At 37.2% G+C, this 12,188-nt stretch overlaps 1 protein-coding gene across 3 annotated transcripts in view; it reads right to left on the bottom strand.

Moving 5' to 3' along the window:
- Trdn (triadin) overlaps positions 1-12,188 on the bottom strand; it is a 394,997-nt gene that overhangs the window by 141,918 nt on the left and 240,891 nt on the right. For all 3 annotated transcript variants that reach the window (XM_052751301.1, XM_052751302.1, XM_052751303.1), the window contains 3 exons: positions 10,962-11,015; positions 6,496-6,525; positions 658-687 (listed from right to left, as the gene is read on the bottom strand). In XM_052751301.1, the coding sequence (XP_052607261.1) occupies positions 658-687; positions 6,496-6,525; positions 10,962-11,015 (114 nt within the window). The remainder of the gene's footprint in view (positions 1-657; positions 688-6,495; positions 6,526-10,961; positions 11,016-12,188) is intronic.

The following is a 12,188-nucleotide window of genomic DNA, read 5'->3' as shown; positions in this document are numbered from 1 at the left end:
CATCATTCAACAATGAAGTGGTCGAGAATTATCCTGCTTAACAATCTGAGCTATTTATGCCTGGTAGTCTTTGAACACATGTGAGTAAATATTTTATATATACAAAATTTCAGAAGGCAGAGGTTGCATTTGCCAAGTGGGTCATGATTGCAGTCAAGAGAAAGAAGGTATGTTTCAATTCATAACAGATGTTACTAGGTTGAAAAGATATTGAATTAACTAAGTTTGTGTATCTGATATGTAACATTATTCAGTATCATAAAATAATCATATCTTTGAAAAAGTTCATGATAGGTAAATATAAGGAATAATAATAATAATTATTATTATTATTAATTATTGATGTTTTGTGTTTTCTAGAGATTGAGCATGGAGACTTTCACATGGTAGACAAATGTGTTGTCCCTAAGCTACAGCTCTAGACCCTTTATTTTTATCACAGTCAAATACTTGTAGTGGCAATATTGTCAAAGATCTCTCTCTTACTTACTCCCATGCACAAGCTCTCTTCCTTTCCCCCTTTTTCTATTCCGTATACAGATTTTTCTTCAAGGTGCATCTTTTAGGGGTAAAATGCTGTTGAAGGGCTCATTAAGTACTAAGTAGGAGCCCCTCACACACACCCAAATCAGAAAGTATTTAAAGTATTTCTTGTACCTTCTGGAGTTTTTTTCGTTTTCTTGGAATCTGAAAATGCAAAGATAAATTATTGGTACTGTAGAGATGATTAAATTAACAGCTGACTGGTTAAAAACAAAATTTTCATAACCTCAAAAATATTTTTAGTATTATTTTTTAAAAATTTTTAAATAACAGTTTTTACATTTATTTTACATACACAGTTTCCCCTCTTTCCTCTCCTCCCATTCCCTCCCTCCTGTTTCCAATCTTCCCCCTTCCCCTTCCATTCAGAAAAGGGCAGGCCTCCCATGGACTTGAACAAAGCATGACACATCAAATTCAGGCGGAATTCAGCTCCTCCCCACTGCATAAAGGCTGGGCAAGGTAATCCAGCAAGGGGGAACAGGTTCCCCAAAGCCAGCTAAGCACCAGGGACAGGTCCTGATCCAGGGACAGGTCCTGATCTCACTGCTAGGAACCTTGCACAGAGACCAAGCTACACAACTGTCATATACATGCAGAGGGCCTAGCTCGGTCCCATGTAGACTCCCTAACTGTTGGTCCAGAGTCTATGAGCTCCCATGAGCTCAGATCAGCTGTCTCTGTGGGTTCCTCTACCATGAACCCCTTATCATGGCTCTGAGATGAGCTCTGGGAGTCTTGCGGAGGAAGAGGAGGAGGGATATGAAGTGAGAGGATCAAACTTCTTACAGAAAGGAGAAATCACCCGAAGCCTTAAAACAATTGCATTTTGGTAGGAGGAAAAGGAACAGTAAGCTCTGTTCAGATGACACACTACTAAAGTCATGCATGACAGAGGATTTTATATGTAATATCGAGAGCAGCTTTGCATCAAGTACAGGAAGGCAGAGCATGAGTATGTAGGGTGACACCCTCACCATGGTGCCCTAGTAACCTTGTATAACTAGCCATGCATGCTAAGGTGCCTACTGCACTGAACTGAATCTTAGCAGGATGCCTAATAGTCCTCTTGAAACATAGCCTCATGGAAGGCTAGTGAGGAGCTGATGGGACCAATACCCCGATGTCCCTTCATCTCTCCCACGTGACTGTGAAGACATTTTCTCACCCCCACCTCAGTCTCATAGCCATGGATCCTAGGAAGAGAGCATTAGCTCACAAAACATATTGCCATAGGGTGGAATTGGCTTCTATGGAAGTGATGCAGAAGTGTTTTCTGACATTAATACCTCACCTCAATTTGGTGTGGGAGAAGGCCACTGTGAGGCAGGTACCCCCAGCTAGTTTTAATTTTTATATCTATGGAAGTCATATATTGTCTCAGTCTCAAAGGACTTCCCATGCCTGACCCCTGGAATTATTCCGTCTTTGTGTTGGGTTTGGGTTAGCCACATGGTTGTATGCCTGACAGCAAGTATGGACAACATTTGTGAAAGTGAGCTTAAGGACTTTAATTTCAGGTTAGAATGGGTAGCGTACATTCTGCAGTCATGGTAGAGTCATTCAGTATTTCAGACAGCTAATGATTTAAACTTTTTAATTAATGCATTTTAATATTTTAGAATAAATAAGTATTATAGGCTATTGGGGACTAAGGGGGTCCAGCCCCTCGATAGTCCCCTCCCAGGGTCCGGGAAGAATCTACAACCAGCTGATAATTAATCTTTGATGAGAAGAAATGAATCTATGTACACGAAACTCCTTAGTCCATATACTTTATTATTCTGCGTCAGTTACAAGCTTATATTCTACTCTCATATTTAGGTCTTTTTTTGCCTGATTTCTCTTTACACTTGTCCGCGGTCCCCTCTGGGTTCTATCTTAATTCCTTCATCTTGTTCTGCCCCTTCTAGGTTCTCATCCATCTTGTTCCTTCCCATATCATCTTTTCTCCCACCTCCTTCTCTCTCCTCATCTCGTTCTTCCCCATCTTGTTGTTCCCCAACTGGCTCATCCTCATCTTCCATCTCATTCCTCTAGTACTCTCTTCTAGCCTTCAATCTAGTTCTTCCCCATCTCAGTTTGTTCCTCTCAAGTTCTTACCCGTCTAGTTCTTCCATTCTCTTTTCTCTTCTCTGATCCTCCGTGCCCTGGAAGTCCTGGTATATACAACCAGGCTTCCAGGGTCAAATGGAAGGGTGATAAGAATCACATAGGGAGGCAATAACCGTAATTATCATTTGCAACCCCAAAGGGAAGTGACCATTGGGGAAATGAATTAACTAAAGGCTGAATTCAGGTAATATCTAAGAAGAGGGCTCTTATGTGCTCAACTATAATCTTAAACGTGATTGGTAGAAAATGTTAAGAATCTGTAAGTTGCTAGGTCAATGGGAGAAAGTAAAACTGTCTTCTTTTTTATCTGTCCAAGCTATCTGCCGTTTTTCTGCAGGGTGGGGGAAAGTGTGCTCAGTCGCTAGGCAACCTGTGTACAGCTGGATACCTCTGGTGATAGTTAAAGGGAGATCTGGAACTGGAGGTAAGGTTTGGGAAAGGAGGAAGTAACGCTTAATTGGCACATCCGCCAGGCCTTCTCAAACAGGTAGCCTGGATGGTTAAGTCTGTTCTTAGAGAATACAGAGGTATTTCTGATAAAGTACTCTCCTCCATCTGGGGATGGACCTGGCCGGATGCTGCTAATGATGATAATTACAGGGAGGCTTGAACTGGGGTTCTGGCTGAGCATAGCTGTCAGTGCAGGAGGTTATCTAAATATTCCTAGAAGTGGTTAGGTAAGGAGTTAGCGGTCTATAAAGTTAGTAAGGCTGTAAGAAAGAGGGGTCCGAGCTGAATTGTGTAAAGCTATTACTTAACGTCCACCTGACCTAGGTGGTTTCTCCTTGTGGAATTTACCAGGAGACTTGCGTGTGGACTGTTATTACTGCTAGTCCTTGAAAGTGGCCAAGGGAGATATCTGATTCCAGAGAAAGCCTTTCCTGAGGCTGTTCTCCAAATACCTGGAATATGTATGTCCAGAGAGTGATCAGTCCACACTGTTAGCCCTTCTTAGGGAAAAATCAATTGGGAAAACTATGAAGGCACACATGATTTTCATAACAGAAGACAGCTGATATATAACAAGCCAAGTAACACCCAAAACTCCTTGGGATTTGGCTTCCTCTGGAGGAATTCCTTGATTCCTCCAGGTAGTGACTTTGCCATAACCAGCTGAGTTCTTATGATATATTCCTGCGGCCCGCAGCAATAGGCAGGGTATTTATTTCTTTTACAGTCTCAAACATTTTCATTTCCGGGATCCTTTAAATGCCTAACAATCATTAAGGACCACAGACAGCTTCTATTTATGTTTTAATTGAAGTTCATAACTTTAAAAAGTAAGCTGAGAACATTTCAAACATACTTATGAATTATTTAAATAATAAGTCTGTTACAATGAACATTAATAACACACTTTATGGCGGCATATTTAATTCTTTTGACAAAAATAGTGAGATGAATGATGATACATTTTACGTTTCTGTGAATCTTGTTAACATCTGGCCTAATTAGATGACAGTTGGATTGGTATGTCTGCTCAGCCACTTAGTCTGTTTCAGTCACACATCTTTAGCTTCTGGGAAATTCCAGTAAACATTCGTGTGAGAAAGAAAAAGAAGAACATAAAATGCATTTATATTTTTAGTACGATGTTTTTGTGTTGAGGGACTAGAAAGGTCTCAGGGACTCTAAGGAGTCACTGAACACTATAAAAATGTCTGCTTCTTAGAAGTCATCACCCTGGTTGACCTGAGTAACTGGTGAGACCATTATGAGATCTCACTGGCCATGTAAGCAGCAACTACATTGCTGAAGACTGTACTCTAGATTACAGTTTTAATTTATTTAGGAAGAATGAAGTAAAAGACATGTCAATGAGACCGAAGTGTATGAAAGACTAAATGTCAGGGTCCAGTGGAAAATCGCAACATTGATTACCATATAGTAGAGTTTTGGAGTTCACTGGAAGAATGTTTTACTTTTTTTTAACAGTTGAATTTCCATGGGAAATTTTAAGTATCACATGGTGGATTTGGAGAATTTCTTAAGAAAAGTGATTTGAGGTATGTCAGCCAGGCAAAAACAAAACTAGAAAATGTCCTAGATGCATAGCAATGGGTGAGCAGTGATCACTCAGCTTTAATACATGAAATTATAATGTGACTATTGCTTCACCTGCCATGATTTTCTTAATATTTTGTTTTTAGTGCTAATGAATTAAATAGTAATTTCTAAATAAAAATCAACTTATCGTAATGAACTCACGGAAAATATCACAGTTAAATTTGTTTGTATGACTACCTCAAAAATAGTTATTAATGTTACTTCTTTACCCAAATTAAATGATAAATTGGATTTACTATTGAGGTCCTATAACAGGAAAAAAAAAACCCCAAACATTTCTGAGGCTTTACTCTGTATACAACTGTGCTGAGAACTTACTACCTCTTTGTTCTCATGGCATCTTTGACGACTTTCCAAAGTGTTTACAACCAAAGTGAACATGCATGGTATCACTTGAAGGAATAGTTGAAAAGATTTACTACATTTATATGGAGAATTAATACTGATTGAAATGTCATAACAAACACAGTGATGTGTCCAAGTGGTCTTTATCATAATGTTGTGGCTTCTTTCCCTCTAAAATAGTAAGCAAGGTTTTGTTTTGTTTTCTTTCCTTTTTCGTGTATTAACTCTTAGCTTTCTGTTTAACAGAAGCAAAAGTGAACTTCAAGATATTGTGATCAGGGAAAATTCTAATGAAATTAAGTATAAAATATAACCCTTGCTTTTTTCTGTCATTCTCTGATTAGGTGAATACTAATTAGATTATAGATGGCATTCTGCATGACTAGTGTTTTCTTTTATCTACATGCTATTTTTGTCATGAAAATGAGCCTAGATTAATTAGCAGTGGTGGTGCCTTTTGCAAATGTTGTGTGAGAGTGCATTATAAATATTTCTCAGAGGAGGATGATGGGAACTAGATCAGTCTGCTCTTCTACCATGCTTCCCTAACCATAACCAGATTTCATCATATCTATAGACATCTGCTCTCTCTCTGTACTCACTCTCTTTAGATATTTCACTTTAGAATTCTTGCCATTGTAAATACCTTCTCAATCTTTTTGACATATGAAGCCCCCTAAACACTCTGGACTATAATCATTATATTTTTTTAAAGACAGCACTCTTGGGAAAAGAAACCTGAGTCCAGAAAGTGGCCGTTATGAGATAAATGGCCTAATCTCACTGATCACCCACAGTTCAGTATCCTCTAGAAGTTTTAGCTGGTTCACCACAGCACACGCAATCTTCCAGTCTTGTGATTTCTGTGGAGTTATGTTCTCTACACATGTTATTAATATGCTTTACCCTGATTACAACAGTCTTGAATGAAACTTTGGCTTGAATAATCCATTCAGTGTAATTTTTTAACAAGGTATGTTTTACTCGATATTGTACCAATGTAAAACAGGGGTGGATATGATATACAAGGGATTGACTATAACTTATAGTCAGTTCAGAAGAAGGAAATTTAATCAGGGATGTTTTGTATGTTCAATATAAAAGGACTTAATATAGGACAATGAGTTCTGCATTTCACAAATATACAACTTTTTATCAAGTTTCCAACAGAGTCAGAGGACTAAGATTTGGACAGACTATGTTTTATTTTTGACTTGAGAAAAACCATACTAAAATTATTTTGAAAGGAGCTCATCCCTTGGTGAGCTGAAATAGAAAAAGCACATTCAGCAAAATGAGTGCACATAATAGGTCCAGTATCCTATAGGAATGTAGGCAGAAGAACAGTCAAATTCCGCTCTGAGCATTGGTAAATTGCTCTAGCAAATGGCACAGTGAGACTTTATAGAAAACATAAAAACCTACCTTCTTTCTTCTCATCTTTTTTAGCTGCTGCTGAAATAATAGAAAGAAAACATTGTTAAAACATTAACTGACCATTTCTTAGGATATACCACATAATATGAAAATACATCCCAGGTAGTCATAAATTTAGTGATCACCTATGAACTACTAAACCCAACAAAACAAAAGTGTATGGCTGTAACTATATAGAGAGCATATGTGTATATATATGTTCAATATAAAAGGAGTTAATATAGGACTTATATATATAAATAAAGTCAAATAAACAAGAAGATAAGCTTATCTTTATGTAAATTTATTTTTTCATTTAAGTTTTGTACTTTTTTTTATTTTTGTTTTTTTGAGACAGGGTTTCTCCATGTAGTTTTGGTGCCTGTCCTGGATCTCACTCTGTAGACCAGACTGTCCTTGAACTCACAGAGATCCACCTGGCTCTGCCTCCCGAGTGCTGGGATTAAAGGTGTGAGCCACCACTGCCCGACTAAGTTTTGTACATTGCTATATCTGATAAATTACAATTCCTCTTAGAAGGTCAAAAAACATAAACTATATCTGTATTCATCAAAAATGCAAATGATTCTCTACAAAAATATATACATTTAGCTTCTGAAGAATTGGATGTTGATGTCAAGTCTATTTTTCATTTGTAGTAAGAATATACCAAATATACCATTTGTGAATTCTTCACAGAAGAAAGTCTCTGAAATTTAAGTTTCTTCAAGAATTTGCAAACATATATACTTAGATCAAATTAATTCTTTCTAAAATAATCTAGAAACAAATTCTGTAGTTTTAATAATAAAAGCAAAAGTCACATAAGTAGACTTTCAGATAAAATTTAGCTTTGTGTCACACTTCGGGTTCATTTTTTCACTTGGTTCACTTCCAAATTGGCTGTCTACTCTATTGTCACTGTGTATAGACTTTATCCCTTCATGCATTACTTGAAAACATCATTTATTTCTCTGGTTCTGTGTATGGTTAATTATTTATCTGCTGTAGGAATGATCTATGGAAATTCTGCAATGCTGAGTGATTATTCCCATCATGCTGTTTCTTAGTGTGTCTTTGCCGTTTCTCTGAGCACACTCTTACAGTATCGGATGCTGCACTGTTCTCTGTGCTACATCAACACTGGCAACTGCCTTCCTAACAAGTGGATCTCCAATACAACGATGAGGCTCTAGGTTACCAATCGACAATAAATTCGACAATAATACGTTATTGAAATAATAATAATAATAATGATAATAATAATAACTCAACAATAATACTTTATTTGAAAGCCAAACTTTCAGATGTCACCTTGCCTAAAATGCTATTTAATGTAAAAACACTGAGCCTATAGTCTTGAGCTGAAATTTGAAGTGCATTTCCACATAATCTTTTCAACCTTCCTTTTCAACTCCATTAACATTAGGCTGAAGTAAATTTAATTTCTGATTCCAACTGTATTTCAACCATTGGATGGTCATCAGTATCCAGACAATATAGAAAGGCCTAAAATCCTTGTAATTTTACAAGAAAAATAACACACTTGAACACATGGACACACACACAAACACACATGTATAAACACAATAGAAACTCTTTTTACCAAAAGTTATTTGCCTGTGGAATTTTACCCTGATATATATTTTCATGTAGACTCACTCTGTTTTTCTGACAAATAATATTTATTATATTTCCTATCAAAACGTTCATAAAGAAGAAATAATTTTATTGAACTTGTAATCAGCAAGAAAACTTAAAAAGTGCCTCCATAGCCCTTAACCATGCTAGCATAAATTGGTCTTAAATAAGATTTTGGTCAGATGCAATATATTCAGTAGTATTTCATATCACACTGTATGCTAATGAGTTTGCTGTGAGGCCCCTCTATCCAGCAACAATCATACCACTGTCTAAATGCATCTCTTTTTATTGCTAAACTCTGCAGCACTGAATAATCTAGTGCAGGAGAGGAAATGGAGATCCTGTCCAATGAATATTTTCCCTATTGTTTTCTTAAACTGCTCTCTAAACTTTTCATAGGTGACAATGGCATAATACTTGTGTCTCTCTTTTGTGTCTTGTCAAATTACTGCTGATTTGAGAATTCACCACTTCTACTTCTTAAGCCCTAAGGGTATCAGTGAGAGAAGGAACTAATTTTCTTGCATGGTTCACGAAGTTGAGGTAATTATTTTTGTAGTATATCTGGAAGCCAGCATTTGCAATGTGAGCCTTTAGATAATAATATGGATTTTCTAACATTCCAACAGACTCTTCTAATATGAAACAAATCATAAAATGCAACCAATATAGCCAGCCTATTAGAAACTCTCATGGTAATAGTTAATCTGTGTATTTTTATGTATTTATTTGAAGTTTATTTTTAGAAATATGTATCAAGGCATCTTGAATGACGCTAGGAGGCAATGCACTGATTGTTATTCTTCAGGTATATAAATTCAGCATCATTCTCAATAAGACTTGCTGAAATGACTAAAGAAATACTTGCCTTAATGCCTAGGGTTCATGGTACCAGTAGATACTCTACAAGCCACCAAAGTAGAAATAACCTAGCTACAATCTACAATTGTATTTGGGTTTTTTGTTGTTGTTCATGTTTGCTTTGTTTTTGTTTTTGTTTTTTAATCTTTACTCTTTGGGGAGCTTGTCACCCAGCTCCCAAATAAATCACATGGACGCTTGTTCTCTTTTATAAACACTATGCCTTAGCTTGGCTTATTTTTAGCCAGCTTTTCTTAACTTAAATTAGTCTGTCTACCTTTTGCCTCTGTGCTTTTATATTTCTCTATTTAATAATATCTTTCTTTACTTCTTACTCTGTGGCTTGCTGTGTAGCTGGGTGGCTGGCCCCTGATGTCTTCCTCTTACTTCTCTTCCTCCTCTATCTTTGTTCTCTCTTTTTCTCCTTCTATTTATTGTCTCTGCCTGCCAGCCCCAACTATTTCTCTTTCCTGCCTCACTATTTGCCATTCAGTTCTTTATTAGTTCAATCAGGTATTTTAGACAGGCACAGTAACACAGCTTCACAGAGTTAAACAAACGCAACATAAAAGAAGGTAAAACATCTTTGCATCATTAAGCAAACTTTCCACAGCATACACAAATGTAACGCATCTTAAAATAATATTCTACAACGTACACTTGTGACCTGAATACAAGATTTTCTGGAGCAATGATGGCACAAATCTTGATAGAGTAACTAATCAATATTTGATTTGATTTAAGGCTAACCCATGAGATAGAACCCATCATCCTTGACACTACTTAGGTTGCCAAGAATCTGAGACTAGACAAACCAGGGATCTAGGAGAAAACTACATGATACTTTTTTGCTAAAGAACATGTCCACAAAATGACCCCTTACAGCATCTTGCCATAGTCATAGATCAGTGACTTGCTCAGCCCTCATTACAGATGCTTTCTCTTTCAGTAGATGGAAATAAATACAGAGACCCACAGCTGGACAATGTGCAGAGCAGGAGAGACCTTGGAACACTCAGTCATAAATGGGATGTGTCCAGTAACCCCACCACCACCCCACAAAACTCAGGGAACACTGCAGAAGAGGAGGTGAAAAACGTGACAGAGAGAGGAGATAGAGGACACCAAGGAAACAAGGCCAACACCAAGGAAACACAGTGAGATCAATGAACATATGAAGTACAGAGACTATGGCAGCATGCACAGAGCCTAGACAGGATTGGTCCTGATGGGCTCCTAGTGATGAGAGAGGAACTGGAGATAAGCCCCCATCCCTAACCCAGAAGCTATCTCCAATGTGTAACTACTCACAAATAAAAATTTAGTTTTCTGTAACAGAGTCTCAGGGAGTACACAAACCACACTTAGGGTCAGACCCTATTCCCAGCGGTAGATGGCCATCACAAAATAAATTCAGAGATATCTCTAGAAGTGCTTTTGTCCCACAATTCTTTGGCTATGCATTTTTTTTTCTTTTTTTCTTTTTTCTAACAGGTCTTCTGCTTATATATTATGGTTTCTGATTTTGTGTTGTTAGGGGATTTATATGTGTTCCAATGTGTATATCTCTATGTCTATATCTGTGGTGGTTGTACTTTTTAGGCGACTCTATTTTGCTGTTTGTTTGTTTTGTTCCATTTCGGTATACTTGTTTTATTTTATATATATTTTTTCTATTTCTTAGATGTCTGTTTGTTTCCTAAGGAAACAAAGTAAGAAAAGATGTGTATTTAGGTGGGTAGGGAGGTGGAGGAGGGTCTTGGGAGACTTGAAGAGGTGAAACCATAATCAGAATATAATGTATGAAAAAAATCTATTTTCATTTTTTTAAAAAACATGCAACAGTTTGTTTATTGCAGAAGAGCAACCAGCAGATGGCGCTCTTCTGCAATAAACTGCTTTTGCTTTGTCAATAAAATGCAATGGTCTGAAGAGAGGAAAAAGTATTTTTGAAAGTGCTGATTACCTACCTTGTGCTGTGACTTTTGCAGTTGTTTGTTTGGCTTCAGGAGATTTGCCTGGCTCTAAAAGGAAAACAAAGACAAAAGAGAGAGTTACCGCAAATAAATGATTCAGAACAATCTATAAAAGAATGAGAAAAATTTAAAAGAAATTTATTTTGAGAATTTAATTCTTGAATATTGTATTTACAATATTTCCACTCTGCCCTGTCCCTCACCAACTCCTCTTACACCAATCCCCTCTCAAATTCATGGCATTTTCAGATTTAACTATTATTGTTAGACACACACACATCCCAACTTTATTTAGTAATTTTGTTATTCCCACATGTGCAGGGATGACGACTTGGAATTGAAGATCTTATCCTGTGCCTTATCCCTGACTCTCCCTCTCTCAGCTTCCACTGAGTACATTGTCATGCATTGCTCTTCCAGGGAACTTGAGTTCTGTTCCCAGTACCTAAACAGAGCTCTAGTTCCCCAGTGATCTGTAGCCTCTGGGTTCTGAGGGCAATTACACTAAAATGCCCATGACCACACACAGACAGACATACACATACACACACACACACACACACACACACACACACACACACACACACACACACACTAAAAATAATAAAAATTTATCTTTGAAACCAAACAAATTGAATATGAAGTTGGGAGGGAGCAATGTTGTCTTGGAGGCCCACACTAGAGCTGAAGTTAGGTTGCAGGGACAAATATAATTGACATATATTGTAAACACATATAAAAATTTTCAAGAATAAATAAAAATACTATTAACAAGAAACAATTCCACATCAGAATACTTTGACAAAGAAGAATAAGCTTGGTTATGTGCACGGCTCAGTAGCTCAAAGTGCTTGCCTGCAATGCATGGGGACCTAAATTTGATCCTGAAATTACACAGACAATAGCTGGGCATGTTGGTAAGCACTTCTAACTATAACACTAAGGGGACACACACAAGTGTAACACTGAAAGATACAGTCAGATCCATGGAGCTTACCGTCCAGCAAGTCTAGTCTTCATGGCACATTCCAAGACAATCAGAGAACTTGTTTTAAAAGTAACTGGTGAACTGTGTTGCTATGAATTGACACTTGAAATGTCCTCCACACACAGGTACACACAAATGCATATACACATATGAACACACATGTACATATACAAATACTCTTCTTCCTTCCTCTCTCTCTCACCATATATATCCCCCACAACAAAATCGTAATC

The sequence above is a fragment of the Peromyscus californicus genome, unplaced genomic scaffold (genome assembly GCF_007827085.1).
Source record: "Peromyscus californicus insignis strain IS unplaced genomic scaffold, ASM782708v3 Scaffold_22__1_contigs__length_63687245, whole genome shotgun sequence".
Lineage (NCBI taxonomy): Eukaryota > Metazoa > Chordata > Mammalia > Rodentia > Cricetidae > Peromyscus > Peromyscus californicus.
This window is presented reverse-complemented; position numbering and strand designations above follow the sequence as displayed.